General features: G+C 48.1%; 1 protein-coding gene across 6 annotated transcripts in view; it reads left to right on the top strand.

Annotated features, from left to right (window-relative positions):
• The window catches only part of asxl2 (ASXL transcriptional regulator 2), a 430,279-nt gene that overhangs the window by 189,526 nt on the left and 219,283 nt on the right, over positions 1–21,470 (top strand). For 2 of the 6 annotated variants that reach the window (XM_072498970.1, XM_072498975.1), the window contains one exon: positions 11,440–11,522. The exons of 2 other annotated variants lie outside the window; for them this stretch is intronic. In XM_072498970.1, coding sequence (XP_072355071.1) covers positions 11,440–11,522 — 83 coding nt within the window. Of the gene's footprint in view, positions 1–11,356; positions 11,523–21,470 lie in introns of those variants that run through there. 2 more of the 6 variants (XM_072498968.1, XM_072498976.1) reach the window with 2 other exon arrangements.

Here is a 21,470-nt window from a genome sequence, read left to right as displayed (position 1 = left end):
ATGGGGGGTGCAATTACGCTAGAAAAGGATTTAGCGGGGGGGGGGGGTTAACTGGGTTGCTGCTGCTGGGGAGAAGGGGGAGCTGGTACGGGGTGGGGTGGTCGAGGCGGGAGGGCGCCATCGGGGGGAGATACGGCTACGTGGGAACCGGGTGAGGAGCTGGATTAAAAAAGGGGATGGCTAGTCGACAAGGGGGGGGGGTAAAGAGCCCCCCAGCCCGGCTGATCACGTGGAATGTGAGAGGGCTGAACGGGCCGATTAAAAGGGCACGGGTACTCGCACACCTAAAGAAATTAAAGGCAGATGTGGTTATGTTGCAGGAGACACATTTGAAACTGATAGACCAGGTCAGACTACATAAAGGATGGGTGGGGCAGGTGTTTCATTCGGGGTTAGACGCAAAGACCAGGGGGGTGGCTATATTAGTGGGGAAACGGGTACTGTTTGAGGCAAAGACCATAGTGGCGGATAGTGGGGGTAGATACGTGATGGTGACTGGCAGATTGCAAGGGGAGGCGGTGGTTCTAGTGAACGTATATGCCCCGAACTGGGATGATGCCAATTGTATGAGGTGTATGTTGGGACGTATCCCGGACCTAGAGGCGGGAAAGTTGGTAATGGGGGAGACTTCAATACGGTGCTGGACCCAGGGCTGGACAGATCGAGGTCCAGGACCGGGAGGAGGCCGGCTGCAGCTAGGGTGCTCAAGGACTTTATGGAGCAGATGGGAGGAGTAGACCCCTGGAGATTTAGCAGGCCTAGGAGTAAGGAGTTCTCGTTTTTCTCCTATGTCCATAAAGTATATTCACGGATAGACTTTTTTGTTTTGGGAAGGGCGCTGATCCCAAAGGTGACAGGGACGGAGTACACGGCTATAGCTATCTCGGACCACGCTCCACATTGGATGGACCTGGAGATAGGGGAGGAAAAAGAACAGCACCCGCCCTGGAGAATGGACATGGGATTATTGGCAGATGAGGGGGTATGTTTAAGGGTGAGGGGTGTATTGAAAGGTACTTGGAGCTTAATGACAATGGGGAGGTTCAGGTGGGAGTGGTCTGGGAGGCGTTGAAGGCAGTGGTTAGAGGGGAGCTGATATCTATTAGGGCACATAAAGGAAAGCAGGAGGGTAGGGAAAGGGAGCGGTTGCTGAAAGAACTTTTGAGGGTGGACAGACAATATGCGGAGGCACCGGAGGAGGGACTGTACAGGGAAAGGCAAAGGCTACATGTAGAATTTGACTTGTTGACTACGGGTAATGCAGAGGCACAATGGAGGAAGGCACAGGGTGTACTGTACGAATATGGGGAGAAGGCGAGCCGGTCGCTGGCCCACCAACTGAGGAAGAGGGGAGCAGCGAGGGAGATAGCGGGGTGAGAGATGAGGAGGGAGAGATGGAGCGGGGAGCGGAGAGAGTGAATGGGGTGTTCAAGGCATTCTACGAAAGATTATATAAAGCTCAGCCCCGGGAAGGGAAGGAGAGAATGATGTGCTTTCTGGATCAGCTGGAATTCCCTAAGGTGGAGGAGCAGGAGAGGGCGGGACTGGGAGCACAGATTGAGATGGAGGAAGTAGTGAAAGGGATTGGGAGCATGCAGGCGGGGAAGGCCCCGCGACCAGACGGATTCCCGGTGGAATTTTATAGGAAGTATATGGACTTGCTGGCCCCGCTTCTGACGAGAATCTTTAATGAGCCTAGGGAAAGGGGGCAGTTGCCCCCGACTATGTCAGAGGCAACGATATCGCTCCTCCTAAAGAAGGAAAAAGACCCGCTGCAATACGGGTCCTATAGGCCCATTTCTCTTTTAAATGTGGATGCTAAGATTCTGGCCAAGGTAATGGCGACGAGGATAGAGGACTGTGTCCCGGGGGTGGTTCATGAGGACCAAACTGGGTTTGTGAAGGGGAGACAGCTGAACACGAACATACGGAGGTTGCTAGGGGTAATGATGATGCCCCCGCCAGGGGGGGAAGCGGAGATAGTGGTGGCGATGGATGCCGAGAAAGCATTTGATAGAGTGGAGTGGGATTATCTGTGGGAGGTGCTGCGGAGATTTGGCTTTGGAGATGGGTATATCGGATGGGTACAGTTGCTGTATAGGGCACCGATGGCGAGTGTGGTTACGAATGGACGGGGGTCTGATTATTTCCGGCTTTACAGAGGGACGAGGCAGGGGTGTCCCCTGTCTCCGTTATTGTTTGCACTGGCGATTGAGCCCCTGGCCATAGCACTGAGGGGTTCCAGGAAGTGGAGGGGAGTGTTTGGGGGAGGAGAAAAACACCGGGCATCTTTGTATGCGGATGATTTGTTGTTGTATGAGGCAGACCCGGTGGAGGGGATGCCAGAGATAATGCGGATACTTGGGGAGTTTGGGGATTTTTTGGGGTATAAATTGAACATGGGGAAAAGTGAGTTGTTTGTGGTGCATCCGGGGGAGCAGAGCAGGGAAATAGAGGATTTACCGCTGAGGAAGGTAACAAGAGACTTCCGGGAGTACTTGGGGATTCAGATAGCCAAGAATTGGGGAACCTGACACCGGCTTAATTTAACACGATTGGTGGAACAGATGGAGGAGGACTTCAAGAGATGGGACATGGTGTCCCTGTCATTGGCAGGTAGGGTGCAGGCTGTTAAAATGGTGGTTCTCCCGAGATTCCTCTTTGTGTTTCAGTGCCTCCCGGTGATGGTCACGAAGGCTTTTTTTAAGAGAATCGAGAAAAGCATTATGAGCTTTGTGTGGGCCGGGAAGACCCCGAGAGTGAAGAGGGGGTTCTTGCAGCGTAGTAGGGATAGGGGGGCGGCTGGCACTACCGAGCCTAAATGATTATTACTGGGCCGCCAATATTTCAATGGTGTGTAAGTGGATGGGAGAAGGGGAGGGAGCGGCGTGGAAGAGATTGGAGAGGGCGTCCTGCAAGGGGACCAGCTTACAAGCAATGGTGACGGCACCATTGCCGTTCTCACCGAAGAAATACACTACAAGCCTGGTGGTGGTGGCAACATTAAAAATTTGGGGGCAGTGGAGACGGCATAGGGGAAGGACGGGAGCCTCGGTGCGGTCCCCGATAAGAAATAACCATAGGTTTGTTCCGGGGAGAATGGATGGGGGATTTGGAGCATGGCAAAGAGCTGGGGTAGTACAATTGAGAGATCTGTTCGTAGATGGGACGTTTGCGAGTCTGGGAGCGCTGACGGAAAAATATGGGTTGCCCCAAGGGAATGCATTTCAGTATATGCAACTGAGGGCTTTTGCGAGGGAACAGGTGAGGGAATTCCCGCAGCTCCCGACGCAGGAGGTGCAGGATAGAGTGATCTCAGAGACATGGGTGGGGGATGGTAGGGTGTCGGACATATACAGGGAAATGAGGGACGAGGGGGAGATCATGGTAGATGAGCTGAAAGGAAAATGGGAAGAAGAGCTGGGGGAGGAGATTGAGGAGGGGCTGTGGGCTGATTCCCTACATAGGGTAAACTCGTCGTCCTCGTGTGCCAGGCTAAGCCTGATACAATTCAAGGTTCTAGACAGGGTGCATATGACTGGAGCACGGCTCAGTAAATTTTTCGGGGTAGAGGATCGGTGTGGGAGATGCTCGAGAAGCCCAGCAAATCATACCCACATGTTCTGGTCATGTCCGGCATTACAGGGGTTCTGGGTGGGGGTGGCGAAGGTGCTTTCGAAGGTGGTGGGGGTCCGGGTCGAGCCAAGCTGGGGGTTGGCTATATTCGGGGTTGCAGAAGAGCCGGGAGTGCAGGAGGCGAGAGAGGCTGATGTTTTGGCCTTTGCGTCCCTAGTAGCCCGGCGCAGGATATTGCTTATGTGGAAGGAAGCCAAACCCCCGGGCGTGGAGACCTGGATAAACAACATGGCAGGGTTTATAAAGTTAGAACGGATCAAGTTCGTATTAAGGGGTTCGGCTCAAGGGTTCACCAGGCGGTGGCAACCGTTCGTCAACTACCTCACAGAACGATAGAGGGAATGAAAAAGAAAGAAAGACAACAGCAGCAACCCAGGGGGGAGGATCCGGGCGGGCTCTTAGGGATGTCATTGTATATGTATAGACATTTGTTATAGGTAATGTATATTGGACTGTTGGATTGTATCTTTGGAGAGTATTTATTTTTGACAAGGCAGTTGCCATTTAGTTTTGGTTTTGTTTCTGTTTATATATTATTTATTTACTTGTTTAAAACTGGCCACTGTTATTTATATTGCTTTATTGTTGTTTAAAAGAAAAACTATGTACTGTTATGTTTGGCCAAAAAATCTTGAATAAAATATATATTTTTTAAAAACCAAAGGACAAAGGATTTCAGCAAGCATGGCAAGGAAGCGGGGCAGTAGTGTATTGTGATTTATAGAAAACTGGTTGACAGACAGGAAAGAAAGAAAAAATTGGCAGGCAGTGAGTAGTGGCGTGCCGCAGGGATCGGTGCTAGGATCTCAGCTATTCACAATATATATTAATGATTTAGATGAGGGAACAAAATGTAATTCTCCAAATTTGCAGAGACACAAAGTTGGGTGGGAGGGTGAGCTGTGTGAGATGGATACAGAGATCCTTCAGTGTGATTTGGACAAGTTGAGTGAGTGGGCAAATGAATGACTGATGCAGTATAATGTGGATAAATGCGAAGTTATCCACTTTGGTAGCAAAACCGAGAAGGCAGACTATTATCTGAATGGTCATAAATTAGGAGAGGGGAATGTGTAACGAGACCTGTGGTGTCCTCGTACACCGGTCGCTGAAGGTAAGCAAGCATACAGGTACAGCATGGTAAAGAAGGCAAATGGTATGCTGGCCTTAATTGCGAGAGGATTCAAGTACAGAGGTAGGGATGTCTTATTGCAATATACACAGGGCTTGGTGAGGCCACACCTGGAATACTATGTGCAATTTTGGTCTCCTCCTCTGAAGAAGGATGTTCTCGCTCTAGCGGGAGTGCAGTAAAGGTTTATCAGACTGATTTGTGGGATGGCGGGACTGACGTATGAGGAGAGATTGAATTGGTTTGGATTGTATTCACTGGAGGGGGGATCTCATAGAAACCTGTAAAATTCTAACTATGAGACAAGGTAGATGCAGGAAGGATGTCCCCGATGGTGGGTGTCCAGAACCAGGGGTCAAGTCTGAGGACAGTGCGGTAGCACAGTGGTAGCACTGTTGCTTCACAGCTCCAGGGTCCCAGATTTCATTCCTGGCTTGGGTCACTGTCTGTATGGGGTCTGCACATTCTCCCCATGTCTGCGTGGGTTTCCTCCCACAAGTCCCGAAAGACGTGCTGTTAGGTAATTTGGACATTCTGAATTCTCCCTCTGTGTACCCGAACAGGCGCCGGAACGTGGCAACTAGGGGCTCTTCACAGTATCTTCATTGAAGTGTTAATGTAAGCCTACTTGTGGCAATAAAGATTATTATTATTAGGCTACAGGGTGGACAATTTAGGATAGAGATGAGGAGAAATGTCTTCACTCAGAGAGTGATGAGCCTGTGGAATTTGTTGGGCGAAAGGGATCAAAGGGGGGAAAGCGGATTAGGCTATTGAGTTGGATGATCAGCCATGATCATAATGAATGACAGAGCAGGCTCATAGGGCTGAATGGCCTCCTCCTGCTCCTATTTTTTTGTTTCTATAACCGTTGTGGAACATCACTTCCCACCTTCCATTCCGAATAACTCCCACTCCCCGCTTCTGTCTTGAAGCCAACCAGCAATCCATTCTGCCACTTGTCCCTGACCCCAAATTTCCTGACCTTATTCATTAGTTTATTAGGGGCATCTTATTAAAGGCCGTTTGGTAATCCAGATAAATTACATCAATATCATCATTATAGTTTAATCTCTCTACTACATACTCAAAAAATTTAGTAATATTCATTGAACAACAAAATTTTCCATTTTGAAATCCATGTTCGCTATTCAGTATTGGAATTTATGGAGCAGGCTTGAAGGGCTAAATGACCTACTTCTGCTCCTAAGTCCTATGTTCCTATATTCTATTTTCTCCTTTTAGGAAGGATTCCGTTATTTTTCCTATCACTGATGCTAAATTACGTAGTTTAGAATTCCCTGGATATGTTCTGTCTCTTAATACAGAAATGACATTAGATATTTGCCAGTTCTCTAACACTTCTATTTTTAGCAAATTATTAAATGTGTAATGTCTTTGCCATCTCATTCCTTGATTCCTTTGAAATACATTGATGCAATGCATTCAAATCATGGGCCTATCCTCTTTGTGTTTGATTAGTTTATTCAATACCCTTTTTTACTTCAAATGCACCTACCTTATTGCACTTTTCATCATTCAATGTAATGTCTACCTGTTCTATCTCTGGTAAATGCCAAAACAAATTAATTATTTCATGTTTCATAATTGTGTTACGTTGTATTATTCTGTCTGTTCCTTAATGGTCCTATTCCCATTGCAGTCTCCTTTTTTATTGACGTGCATCCAAAATATTTTACTGTTTTGTTTTATGTTCCTTGATAATTTAATTTCATAGTTCCTCTTTTCCTCCATCATTGTGTTTATTTACTTCTCTCCTAATCTTTCTGAATTTTCTCTCATGATACGTTAAGTACAAAGACAACAGAAAAATGCATGACTCTTTCCTGAGTTGTTTCCTTATGTTTTTATTCACCCATGGAGTTTCACTTAATTTTTCCTTTTCTTTCAATGGAATATATTTCCCTGCACTCTGGAATAATATTTTAAATATTTCCCATTCTTGTTCTACGTTGTTTTTTGCCAATTTTATTGTCTATTTTATTTTCCCAAATTCTATTCTCAGCCCCTCAAAACCTTTCTCCAATTTATTAACTCTTTTTTTGCCATACTTGTGTCCTTGGGCGAAATTCTCCCCCAACGGCGGGATGTCCGCCGACTGGCGCCAAAGCCGGCGCCAATCAGACGGGCATCGCGCCGGCCCAAAGGTGCGGAAGGCTCCGCATCTTTGGCGGCCTAGCCCCAACATTGAGGGGCTAGGCCGACGCCGGAGGGATTTCCGCCCCGCCAGCTGGCGGAAATGGCGTTTGTTTCCCCGCCAGCTGGCGCGGAAATGCGGTGCATGCGCGGGAGCGTCAGCGGCCGCTGTCAGTTTCCCGGCGCATGCGCGGGAGCGTCAGCGGCCGCTGTCAGTTTCCCGCACATGCGCAGTGGGGAGAGTCTCTTCCGCCTCCGCCATGGTGGAGACCGTAGCGGAGGCGGAAGGGAAAGAGTGCCCCCACGGCACAAGCCCGCCCGCGGATCGGTGGGCCCCGATCGCGGGCCAGGCCACCGTGGGGGCACCCCCTGGGGTCAGATCGCCCCGCGCCCCCTCCCAGGACCCCGGAGCCCGCCCACGCCGCCTGGTCCCGCCGGTAAATACCAGGTTTGATTTACGTCGGCGGGACAGGCAATTTCTGGGCGGGACTTCGCCCCATTCGGGCCGGAGAATCTAGCGGGGGGTCCCGCCAACCGGCGCGGCCGGATTCCCGCCCCCGCCCAATCTCCGGGAGCGGAGACTTCGGCGGGGGCGGGGGCGGGATTCACGGCGGCCAACGGCCATTCTCCGACCCGGCGGGGGGTCGGAGAATGACGCCCCTTCTCTATCATTATGTTAAAGTATATTACATAATGGCCACTATTACCTAGATATTCCCCTATGTTTACTTCTCTTACCTGCTCTAGTTCATTCCCCATGACTCGATACAATAGCAAATTTTCCTTTTTGGGCTTTTAACATAGTGGGTTAGAAAGGTGTCTACTAATCTTGGAATGTTATCAGAATGTTAAAGGGTAAATACCCGTCATAAATACAAGCATCTACTTAAGTTCCAGACAGTGGAAGATTATACAGTTGACTGCTTGGCATCATGGTGACAGTGAACTCAGTGAACTTCAAGCCTGCTCCATAAAATCCAATACTGAATAGCGAACATGGATTTCAAAATGGAAAATTTTGTTGTTCTCTTATCTTCTTTATTAACCTCTTCTGTCCAATTAATATTAGGATAATTGAAATCCACCATGATTGTTAATATATGTGATTTACTTAATTCCTTAATGTGTTTCCATATATCTCCCTTCCACTGTTATGTAATCTGTAAACTATACCTATTAGTGTGACTGATGCTTTATTGGGCAGAATTTTGGATTGCGGATACTTGTGACGGGCATGATAGTTGACGTGTTTCTGCTGGGTGGTGGGGTGGATGAATATCTGCGACTTTCTGCTTTTGAGCAGAAACCCTCCCACCAGTTATGAATCCACAAGGAGCTCGGTGAATTTTGTAGCAAGACGGGTAAGAAGTTGCCCGCTCACTGTAACCTCATGGAATTGAAGGTCCTGACACAAATTCACTCATTATAGGTTAGTTTTACCCTGTTTTGTTTACGTTTACCTTGCTTTTGTTTTTTTTTAGGTCTGTCCCCATCTTACTCATATAAAGACTTTATTTCCTCTTTATTTACCCTTTCCACTAGGACGCGGGTCACATCTTGTTCAGGTGGAGTCCATCCAATTGTTACAGCTCCTTCTTGTTTCAGAACTGGTACCAGTGCCCCATTAACAAGAATTCTTCTTTCCCACACCAGTTCTTTAGCCACATGTTAATTCTCCTGATTGGGAAAAGATCCAGAGATTATTACCCTGGAGGCCCTGCTATTTAATTTAGAGTTTAACTCCTGATAGTCTTCCAACAGAAACTCTTCCTGTTTCTACCAATATGTTTGTTGTAACTTGAACCACAACAAGCAAATTTACTCCCTCCCTTTCCAAGTTCTTCTCTGGTTGCCATGAGATATCCTGGGCGCGATTTTCTGAAATGGAGACAGAGTGTTCGCGCCGTCGTGAACGCCATCGAGGTTCACGGCGGCGTGAAATGGCCCCTATCCCGACCGATTCAGGGCCCGAAAATGGGCTAGGAGCAGCGACGCGTCATTTACGCGTGCCAGGCCTTGGCGCCGCGTAAAGGCGCCGCCGCATACATGATGTGGCCAGCGCCGCATAACTGGCGTCACCTGCGCATGCGCAGGTTGGCCGGCGCCAACCCGCGCATGCGTGGTTGCCGTCCTCCCCGAGTCCGCCCCGCAAGAAGATGTCAGATGGATCTTGCGGGGCCGCGGAAGAAAGGAGGTCTGCCTTCAGAGAGGCCGGCCTGACAATCGGTGGGCACCAATTGCGGGCCAGATCCCATTTGAGGGCCCCCCCGGTGCAGGATCCCGGATCCTCCCCCCCCCAGCATTCCCGCGCTGTTCCCGCCGGCAGCGACCAGGTGTGGACGGCGCCGGGGGGAACCCACCGTTTTGGGCAGGCCGCTCGGCCCATCCGGCACTGAGAATCGCGGGGTACCGGTGTATCGCCATTTTGGCTGTCTCGGGCGATTCACTGGACTGCACCGCGCAAAACGCGATTGTGCCGATCTGGCTGCTTCCGTGAATCGCGGGAGGGCGTCGGACCGGCGTCGCGGGAAAATTTGGCAACCCAGGCGATTCTCCAAACTGGCGCGGGAGCGGAGAGTCGCGCGCCTCCTATATCTGGGACATTGGACAGGCAACACACCTTCCGGGATTCTCATTCTTGGCTGCAAGGATACTATCTATCCCCCAAATTATAAAGTCTCCTATTACCAACACATTTCTATTCTGTTCTAACTGCCTCCTCCTCCGGTCAGCCACTGTGCCTTGGTCTGCATTGTAGCTGTCCTCCCTGCGGTCTTTCGCCTTATCCTCAGATACCAAGTGCAAACACGATATCTGAAAAAAAGTGAATGTAGCATTTCAGTGAGTTATTAAATTTTAGATTTATGCTGCCTATGTCAGTGCCTGCACCAAGAAGGATAAAATATGACTGTCCTTTCAGGTAAAGGTTTTACAGTTGATATAAGAAAAGATCATCTTTGTTTGTTCAATCCATATGGACAATTATGATTTGTTCAAGAAGGAGAATTGCTATCTTTTAAGCAATTTTCACCTTGCGATGTCATTCTGCTCAAATGATCCAACTCCACAAAAATATATCAGATCTCTTTCTATGAATAACGCACTTGATTCTTCATCTTCTGTCGTCAGCTGCAGACAGGGATTTTACTTCTGAGTTTTATTTTTATTTTCCTTATTATGTCTGAAAAAGTTTGTTTTATTTCGATCGCAGTCCTATAATTTGACAGACATTTTAGTTTTAAAAAATCACTGCCAATATATTTTTTTCTTTTAGCTTTCAGTATTGACAATTTAAGACTTATTCCAGGCAACTTGCATTTGGTCCCTGATTCTTGTCGGCCCCTTACTTCAGGATCTGTGTCCATTTTTATGAATCATTGCAATTGACTGATAGCCAATATACTTTTAATTATCTTTCAATTCTGAATAGCTTTCAGAAATGTGAGGTCAGCCCATATTTCAGCGCGATTGCTTTTTCCATGGGATACTATCCTACCACAGGAATGTTCATGTTTGATTCTTTCAAGTTTAAAAAGATCTTGAGTTCCAATTCATCAAAAAAGTCAAATAAATAATTGAATTTAAATAGGAAACATCCCAGGAAAGAATCTTAGGCTGAACAACATTCTTTCTAACTCTTGGATGGGGGTGGCGGTGGGTGTGGGGGGTGGGGGGGGGCGGGGTGCGAGCGCAGGGGGGAAGCCATCAGGTTTCTCTATGTCCCAGCAGATTCCTCCCTGGCATCACTTACAAATTTGCTCATTTGTTAGATATTTTCCGTGTCATTGTGGGGACAAAGGGCGTGTGTTGTATTAGGAGTGGACTGCAAAGCACTCTTTACTGGACTTTGGACTATAAACGTGAAAATTCACATTCTTGAGATAAGTAGTCGGTTTCATTGACGTACAACTTGACTTGCCTCATGGGTGAAGGCAAATCTTGATTCTGTGATCTTTGAGATTCTATCAAAGAATAAGGGAGTTGATATCCACGGTAGGTAACTAGCATTATCTATCATCAAAATTGTTGAGTGAACTTATTGTGTTACTGTGTTTGCAGTTGTTTTTCTCATTTCTGCTAAAATGAACTTTCACTTAAAATGAATACATTGTGATACCTTAGTCTGCAAGAGCTCTTTTATGTTTCATATTCAGTATAAACAATGCAGTCTTATTTCATTAAGTGGAAGTGTACCCCTCTGATAAGTTTGGATTTTCTCTTAATAAATTTGTTTGAAAGGCAGTTTCATTAACTGTACAGCAGTTTATAAAAACATTTTAATTTGTATAATGTCACATGTGTATATCATTATATCTCTGTTGACTACCATATCTTAGTCATGTTTTATGGTTTAATAATGTCATGCGTTTAAAAAATCTTATTATGTTAACTAAAGCAGAATATTTCACAGTTAGCTTTTGGATTATTTAGATATGTACTGGATACGCCCTGTAAGTGTGGTTACCACCCAGGAATACACATTAGAAGCTGACATTGCTGTACATCTTTATCAGGTACTGGAGAAGTACCCAAACACACCAATGAGCCACAAGGAGATCCTACAAGTCATCCAGCGTGAAGGACTCAAGGAGATCAGGTGAGTGCTTTTACAGTCTCTCTTGTAAATGACAGTCTGTATAAAACAGAATAAAGTCCTTCCGTTTACTGAGTTGTAGACCTATGTAATTACATACATGTATTCCACATGAGAAAAACAATAATACATTTCTCAAGTGCAGGTGAAATTTACACATCCCAGAACATGTTGCCCCACAACCACACACCCTCTCCCTGCTTGAGACCCAGCAATTGGCTTTGTGCTCTGTTTAAGCCACAAATAACATCCTCTTTGACTGTGATTGCAGCTTGCTGTCCCTCATTATCCGTCGCAATTTATCCATTGCCTTTAACATTGTTAATCATTCTGCCCTCCACAAATATTTCTCCTCAGCAATCATTCTGCAGCTTTCTTCTGGTTTCATTCTGTAGCCAGTTAAAATGGCTAACTCCCGATTTAAAATGGCGAACGGCAAAGGCTGGTGGGAAAGTCAGCCAACAGGACACAAACAAGCAGCTGCAGGTTGAGTGTGTATTTACCTCTGGAAAGGCCAGACAAGATCGATACCGGCAACCATCAGCATAACAAAACACCAGCCATCTGCATATTAATGAGCAATCCCCGGGAACAATGAGCAACATTTAGAAACATAAAGCAAAACCAGACTCTTCGGCGCCAGCAGAAGCCTACACAATGGGAGATGAACGACCACCTCAAGACCGCCCATCGATCAGGGAAGCGCTCCAGCATTGGAGAAAATCGAACCAAGTGATTGGGACAAAGTCCAATCACTTGGAACCAAGTACAGGGTCCGCCCCGAAAGGCGGGAAGCCCCTGGGGACTATAAGAATCAAGCCCAAGTTCAAATCGCCCCGCTGCTTCTCTTCTGGACCAGGTCACTCAGCAACGCGAACCAACCCTTGACAGTGACCGGCCCAGCCATCGCTGATATCTAGTAAGTCTTACTTCAACGCTCGCTACGAGATAGGCGCTCCTAGCTACCAATCTGTACCAACTTCGAATCCCGCAGGCTCAGAACCCGAACGAAAGGCCATTCGTTTCCCTGACCTGGTGGGCCAGTTCCAAGTTAAGTATTGGCCTGTTAGTCGTAGAAGTAGCTTAGGCATAGAATTTATACATGAGTAGTGATTGCTGTGTATAATAAATGTGCTTTGATTTAAATCTTACTAAGCGGTGTATTGGATTATTGATCATTACTCGGACTTGAACCACGTGGCGGTATCAGAAAGATACCTGGGGACTCAAGAGCAAAGGCGATAAAGCAGGGCAATTAAACTAAGGCAAAAGTTAGCAACATTTATTTGGCGACTCCGGTGGGACCCGATCTAGAAGTGGAAAACCACTCCGGGAGAACCCAGAATTTGAATTAGAGATCCAATTGGAAACAGAAAACCACAAGTGTTCAAGCAGTTCTGATCAATAGTCATAATTCGGAAGTGTGTGATATGCGTAACTAACAGGGCTATAAGGTAAAACTGATAGATTTTTGTTGCATCAAAACTGTCGGAAGATTGTATATCGGAAAGTAGCGAAAGCCGTACCCCTATTTACAGCACCGCCTTAGCTCCCCTGTTCCAAATTTAAAAGAAGCATTCGGAAAGGAAAGATGGCACTGCAGGCAATGCAGCGCCTAATGAACCCTGAGGAATTACGGTCGCAGCGACCAGCAGCAGTAGAGTGGTACAATGTCCCATTTGGGAGGACGAGATCAGGAAATATCACAAAGGGAAAGGATGGCCCCTTTGGAATGAATTCTGTGATAACGAGGAATCAGGTCCCGGGAGTATAGGACATACTTGGTGGGAGAACCTGAGCGAGATCCACAAAAAGAGCTTAGGGAAAGCTCGCAAGCCGATGGCAATCGTGTCCTGCTTGGCACAGTTGCGAGGCACAGAGGAGGTCGTTAGGACGCTCCGGAAAGAAGTAGAAGGCATACATCGGATGAGTAAGGTCGATGTAAGCGAGGTAGAAAAGGAGAATTTAGACTTGAGAAGGAAATTGGCAGCAAAAGATGGAGAGATGGATGACGCCAAAAGGGCTCACCAGTCTTGTCTGCCACACTTAAGCAGCTTCCAGTCTCAATACGAAAAGGCCTATCAGGACACGTAACGTGCAGTCGTGGTACGAGAGGAAATGGTAGAGGCATTACAAAACAGGTAGAGGCATTACAAAAACAGTGTAGTGACCTCAAGGCAGCATTAAGAGCACTCCATACTGCCACCACAGAACAAAGACAAAGCACATTAGATCACGCAAAGTGCCGGAAGCAGATTGCAGAGCTGCAATCACTGCTTTCTGTTCAAAAAGGTTTTCAGGAAACCTTTGGAGAAAGATTAGATCAGGAAGATGGCCCTGATTGGGAAGAATTGAACGAAACAGCACAGAGATATGTTCAGGGAACATGTGTGCAGGGAAAGTCACAAAAGAGAAAAGCGCCCCAACCCCCCACACAGCAGATAGTTCAAGCTCCAATGAACCCAGTAACCACCCACCGCACAGCCACATCAGACGATGCGGAATTTCTATATTCCACCCCCTTAACAGTGACCCAATTACGGGACGCGTGCGATAAGACCACACCGTTCCTCCCCATCTCAGACCCCCACCATTTCTTTGCCACAGTTAAACATCAGGCGACCATGTACGGCCTGGATGAGCGAGAGCATGTAAAGCTCGCCGTTTTAAGTTTAGACCCGTCGGTAGCAGCAGCCCTTCCCGACCCACAGAATGTAGGAGGAGGCACCCTTGCAGAAATGCATACCGCGATCCTGGATGCGATCAGGTATAACCGGGGTGACCCCGTAGATGGCCTCAACAAATGTAGGCAAAAGAAATCCGAGCACCCCACAGCATTTGCTGGACGCCTGTGGATTCACTTTGCAGCAGTCTTTGGAGACTTAGACAGTGCCCATTTGTCCCCAGACAACATGGCCAAATGGACCCGCACCCTTATCTCCCATGCCACAGAAACAGGACAGAAAGCCTGCACGAGTTATGATCCCTTAGAGGAGGCCCATAACGAGAAGTGGGTAGTGAAAAGATTGTCCCGCGCTTGGGAGCAATCTGTTCAAAGTAAACCCTCAGTTAAGAATACTGAGGCGAAGCAGGCCGGTGCAGATATGCAGGCAGTAAAAACAACACACCACGACCCCGCATGGGTGAATGAGGGAAAGAACAGCCCCCCACCCAAGTCACAGGAGTGTTACAACTGCGGACAGTTGGGACACTTCGCAAGAGAGTGCAATGCCCCTAAAAAGCCACAGAGAGCCCAGCAGACGGGCACTCTGAGTAAGAAAAAGACAGAGCCCATTCATAGCGTTAGCGCCCGTTCAGATCAGACGGACCTGACCGGAACGGACTGACGGTGTTCGGGCTCCCCCAGTTGGGTCTGCGACACCCTTTGCGATAGGTCCGGAAGACCGGTAGTTGCAGCAAAAATTCGGGGACAGCCCATCGAATTTCTCTGGGACACAGGAGGCTCCCGCACCACAATAAATTCCTCCACCCTGTTTCAAAAAGACACGTGGCCCACTACAGCCACTATCACCCTCAGCGGCTTTACAGGCCACTCACAGCAGGGACACATCACAGCCCCTGTACCCATTCAAATCGGTACCATCACCACCAAGCACCCCGTAGTTTTAGTTGACCTGCCCCACACAGCAGAACATATTCTGGGAATCGATTTCATGAATTCCCACCACCTTTCATTCGATCCAGTCAACCAGTGTGTCTGGAAGATGGCAAAATCCGCAAGAGCCCCCGCAACGCCCAACATCGGAGAGTACATGAACAAAATTAGCGCAGTAGGCGAATTCTGGTTCAACCCGACCGCGCTTAGTATGGACAAGCAGGTTAGGGCAGTTCTGCAAAAGAACAGGGCAGCATTCGCGACCCACAAGCACGACTGTGGACGGATGACTGGCTCCGTACAAGTAACAGGACCTGTCCCGAGACCCCAAAAACAGTACGGATTTCCCCAAGAAGCAGAGGGAGAAATCTCCAAGTTAATAGAAAGCTTATTAGAGCAGGGCGTACTTAGATCAGTAGCCTCCACTAATAATGCCCTGATTTGGCCAGTGAGAAAGCCCGATGGATCATGGCGACTGACCATCGATTACCGGGAACTCAACAAAGTCACCCCCGCAGCAGCCCCCACAGTAGCAACAAGTCCTGAGACCATGCTCAAGCAGGGACTCAATTCCCGATTCTTTGCGGTTTTGGACGTCAGTAATGGATTCTGGTCCATTCCATTGGCAAAGGCGTGCCAGTACAAATTTGCCTTCACCTTTAAAGCACAGCAGTACATGTGGACATGCCTGCCACAAGGCTTCCACAACTCCCCCTCCATTTTCCACCGACAGCTGGCAAATGGTTTAGCCAAGTTTTCTCGCCCCGAATGTCTGGTACAGTATGTAGACAACCTACTACTGCAGACAGACACCAAGGAAGAGCACATTGACCTTTTGTCTGAACTCCTGGAACTACTACACTCAATCGGTTGTAAAGTCAACCCCAAAAAGGCCCAGATTTTGGAAGAAAAAGTGATATATTTGGGAACAATGATCACACAAGGTAAACGCGAGATCGAGCATAAAAGGATTGACTAGATTGCTAAATTGCCCCTTCCCCAGAACGTTTCAGCCCTCCGGTCATTTTTAGGACTGGTTGGCTACTGCCGAAACCACATTGACGGTTTTGCCAGCATGGCAGCGCCCCTCTCAGACCTCCTAAAGAAGGGAGCCCCCTGGGAATGGCTTCCGCAGCATACGGATGCTGTGGACTCTTTAAAACAGGCACTCATAGCAGCCCTCGCACGACAAGTTCCAGACCCGCTTTCCCCTTACGCCATAGAGGTAGCGACCACAGACCGCACCCTTTCAGCCGTGCTCTTCCAGGAACGGCACGACCAGTTAAGGCCCGTAGCTTACGCCTCCAGACTTTTAGATGCTGTGGAGCGGGGATTTTCAGCCTGTGAGAGGCAACTGCTCGCAGTATTTTGGGCAGTCCAGTATTTTTCATATATTAACGGACTGAACCCCATCAATTCTCACCGAACACACCCCCACCCAACTTTTACTGGACGGACGACTCAAGGACGGTACAGTTAGTCAGATTCGAGCAGCGAGATGGACCCTTCTCTTGCAGGGACGGGACATCACTGTGAAAAGGACAAAGACACACACCTATTTAGCCGACAACTTGCAGTACCCCGGAAACCCCCATGAATGCGAAATTATCTCTCCACACCATGACACAGGCCCCTTTATCACTAAAACACCCCCCAGAAAGATAGCTAGTTGAACCCAGAGCCCCCAGCACACGGACACGTGTGAGCCCATAAAGATCTATGTGGATGGATCTTCCACAGTCTTGGATGGGAAGCGCATAACAGGTTGCGGTATATATGTTGAGGGCGCGTCAATATCGTTAAAACGACCCGGACACTTAGGCGCGCAGGCAGCAGAGCTCGCGGCCGTCGCATATATAGTTGAGCACCCAGATTCCTTCCCCAGCCCAGCAGACATATACTCGGACAGCCTCTATGTCTGCAACAGCCTCACGGAATTTCTGCCCCTGTGGAAAGCAAGAGGATTTGTTTCCGCAGACGGAAAACCCCTCCCCTCAGCCCCATTGCTCCGTCATATTTTAGAAAGAGTCCAGAACAGAACTTATGGGATAATCAAAGTCCGCAGTCACCATCGTTCCTCCCCCACTGGAAATGTGAAAGCCGACGCACTGGCTAAAGCAGGTTCCAGACACTGATACTTTTGGACACCCCCCGAAAGCGCACCAGTGAGTGCAGTTCAGGTCTCACAGACAAAGATCGAGGATCTAGTGGAGGCCCAGAAGCAGGACAGCAATCTCAGGGAGATTGTAAAAGGAAACTATCTAGCACCCTACGAGAGATTTAGAAATGCACTGACCACACATGACGGTGTGGTGTTAAAAGACACCCTTTATGTGGTTCCTGAACAGGACAGGAATCAATTGATTTGCTTGTTCCATGACGGTCATGGACATCAGGGAATCGATCCCACTACAGCCCATCTCAAGCAGCTTTGTTGGTGGCCGAATTTGAAGGACGATGTAAACCATTACATAGAAAATTGTCTTATCTGTGCCCAGAATAATCTGGACAGATATGCCAAAAAGGCCCAACTCAGCCACACACGACCAGTTAATGGCCCCTGGACTAACCTCCAGATCGATTTTATAGGACCATTGCCCCCTTGCAGGAATGGCTATAAATATGTACTTGTGGTGATTGACACATTTACAAAATGGGTGGAAGCATTCCCAGCCCGCACAAACACGGCAAAAACCACAGCCAAGATTTTGACCCACCACATCTTTACAAGATGGGGACTCCCCCGCAGCATTGAATCAGACCAAGGTTCCCATTTTACGGGACGTGTCATGCAGAACGTCCTCACGATATTTGGCATCACCCAAAAATTCCACATAGCATACCACCCACAGTCGAGTGGTATTGTGGAGCGCATGAATCGGATTCTAAAATCCACCCTCAGAAAAATGGTCCAGCAGAACAACATCACTTGGGACTCAGTTCTCCCTTTTGCGCTGATGTTTCTGCGTAACACAATTTCTATTTCCACAGGTTACACCCCACACACCCTCATGACCGGACGCCCCATGAAAGGCACAGAATTTTTGTTAGGTTTGGACTTGACCAGCCCCGAGGTGACGGCCCTCACACACGAGAAAGCAGTACAGCAATTAGTGGAAAATGTTAAAACTGCTCAGCTAGCAGTCGCAGTAAAATTGGGCACCAGAAAGAAACCGAGCAAGGCTTGTTTCGACAAGACAGTGCATGCGACTGAGTACAGTATAGGACAGCAAGTGAAGCTCTCTGTATATAACCCCAGCACATTCCTGTCACCAAAATACTCACGTATGTATTCCATTGCGGATAAAGTAAGCCCTTCCGTTTATAAAATAAAGTACCCCACTGGTAAGACTGCGTGGTTTCATATAAACCAGCTGAAGGCATATGGAACACAGTCGAACCACGCACAGCACGGCATGCTTGACGCAGCACACCACACCCCGCCCACAGGCAACGTAACCCTACCAACCCCCAACACGTCCGGCCCAGCCACGGACTCGACCTCGACTCCACCCCCGAAATATACACTCCGCCCTGAAACGCCCACAGACTGCAGCAGCAGAGACAGCGACTGTGACTCGGACGATAGCCACAGCACGCCTCCCTACTATCCCCATGCAACAGGACCCACACCCAGCGTTTCCGACTACGATCCAAGTGATCCCTTCATGATCACTTTCCTAAATAAACCCCACCACCGACCACCGAACCACACTGACGACCCCGATTTTATCCCCACACAACTAGACACCAATTATTGGCACCGAGACAACTCGTTCCGACTCGTCCGCAACGACGAGAGCGACCCCACCTCACACCACGCAGCCCTTTCTGCCCTCATACACTAAAGAGTTTGGCACCTGGGAGAAGAGGTCGACCTTGGGTCTGACTCCCAAACCGAGAACCCCTTTGCGACCCTGTTCGCAACCAAGAACTGAGGTGTCCAGATAATGTTTTAAAAGGAACCGCTTGGGAGAAGTGTTGTCCTTTCTGATGGAACCTGCAGAATGTTTTATGTTGTTTGTAAGTTTGTTAAATGTTGTATATCCGACAGGAGAATTTTTTCTCACTGCCCCACGCCTATTCAGCCAAAACCTCTGAGGACTTGCCTACAGAGACTCACCATTGCCAGACACCGGTTCAGCAGAAGCCTCTGAGAGCTTGTCTGCAGAGACTGGTTAAGGAACCAGACGCCCGTTCGTAACTGCCCTTCTGGTTCGAAGGATAGAACCACTACGGCAGCCCCACCACGATGACTACATTTCTTTTTGCCCGTTCTTGTCGGTTGCTCAGGTAGTGGAGAAACGGCTTGGGACCCGCCCTGCCTGGGAAACCCCCTCTGGTCAACTACGCTCGGGTAAGCGAGATACGGCATTGGTAGCCGTCCTACCCGGGGACTCCATCCAACTCTTACCCGTCGCGGCCCATACGCACCTCATTTTGGCACTTTCAGTTCAAAAAGTTTTGTTTTGTTTAGGTAACCTTTAGGTTGCCAACCACATGCTATTTACATCCTGAAACATTTGGATGGTAAATTGCACAGTCTGCGAGACGGCTCGCACTGGTTCATTATTGGGAAGCGTGTCTTGTCCGAAAATTCGATTTTTGGAAAAAAAATGCGGGATTCACACATTGTGACCAATTATAAAGGGAGTAATTGGCACTACAGGAAAGACACACTATCGTACGAGATATTAAACAAAGATAGTTACAGACACTCTGCTTGTTTTCACAGAACGGCAGAAGCTCCAGGACCGGAGAATAGAAGAAAGAAAAGGAAAGAGAAGAGCCATGAGGACTTCCTTCATATGGATCACCCTCATGTATATGGACTTTTGGTTGCGCGTGAACGCGAACCCCATGACTTCAAGCCCCCCCAGCCGTTAATGTTTCACTTCCCCGCAGTACCCAGAACCCAGTCACCAGCAACACCACATCATCCTGGTGTGCCAGGTTTATAACCTGGTACTCTCTGTCCTATGTAATCGAAACATTACTAGCATTAGCGATACTCTGCTGCTTAGTGCAGACTATGCGTCTACGGAAATGGAGAAGGAGAGCCTACCGCGCTCGAACCCCAGTATATAGGATCAGATCCCCTATGTTCGGATACGACCAGACCCCCGACCTCCGCGATCTATAATAAAGTGCATTCACTTGCGTTTATTGTAAATAAAGAAATGTAAAGAACTGTTCACGAGCAAATTGTATGATCCTGAGCTTGACTGCCAAGCCAGGAAAGACTGTGTATAAAATGCTATGATTTTGTTGTATGATTGAGGAAGGTAGGATAATGAAATGTTTAAGTGAGTGTAGTGTATTAAGAATAGTTAGAGGTTCCCAGTTTATTGTTTTGTAATGCATGTCCCTGTTTGACATAGCGCCCTTAGAATAGTTAGTTAATTTTTTGCATAGCTATGGTCAGTGCAGAGGCCATGAAGGAAGTGTCCCCCCAGGTCAGGGAATGGAAAGCAACATAGTTATGTGATCCTTCACGCTTCGCGTTAGGATCACAAGGAGGGAATGTAGCCAGTTAAAATGGCTAACTCCCGATTTAGAATGGCTAACTCCCGATTTAAAATGGCGAACGGCAAAGACTGATGGGAAAGTCAGCCAACAGGACACAAACTAGCAGCTGCAGGTTGAGTGTGTATTTACCTCTGGAAAGGCCAGACAAGATCGATACCGGCAACCATCAGCATAACAAAACACCAGGCATCTGCATATTAATGAGCAATCCCCGGGAACAATGAGCAACATTTAGAAACATAAAGCCAAACCAGACTCTTTGGCGCCAGCAGAAGCCTACACAATGGGAGGTGAACGACCAGCTCAGGACCGCCCATCGATCAGGGAACCGCTCCAGCATTGGAGAAAATCGAACCAAGTGATTGGGACAATGTCCAATCACTTGGAACCAGGTACAGGGTCCGCCCCGAAAGGCGGGAAGCCCCTGGGGACTATAAGAATCAAGCCCACGTTCAAATCGCCCCGCTGCTTCTCTTATGGACCGGGTCACTCAGCAACGCGAACCAACCCTTGACAGTGACCGGTCCAGCCATCGCTGATATCTAGTAAGTCTTACTTCAACGCTCGCTATGAGATAGGCGCTCCTAGCTACCAATCTGTACCAACTTCGAATCCCGCAGGCTCAGAACCCGAACGAAAGGCCATTTGTTTCCCTGACCTGGTGGACCAGTTCCAAGTTAAGTATTGGCCTGTTAGTCGTAGAAGTAGCTTAGACGTAGAATTTATACATGAGTAGTGATTGCTGTGTATAATAAATGTGCTTTGATTTAAATCTTACTAAGTGTTGTATTGGATTATTGATCATT

The sequence above is a fragment of the Scyliorhinus torazame genome, chromosome 4 (assembly GCF_047496885.1).
Source record: "Scyliorhinus torazame isolate Kashiwa2021f chromosome 4, sScyTor2.1, whole genome shotgun sequence".
NCBI classification, from domain to species: domain Eukaryota; kingdom Metazoa; phylum Chordata; class Chondrichthyes; order Carcharhiniformes; family Scyliorhinidae; genus Scyliorhinus; species Scyliorhinus torazame.
The sequence above is the reverse complement of the archived record's forward strand: the minus strand, read 5'-3'. Positions and strand labels throughout refer to the sequence as shown.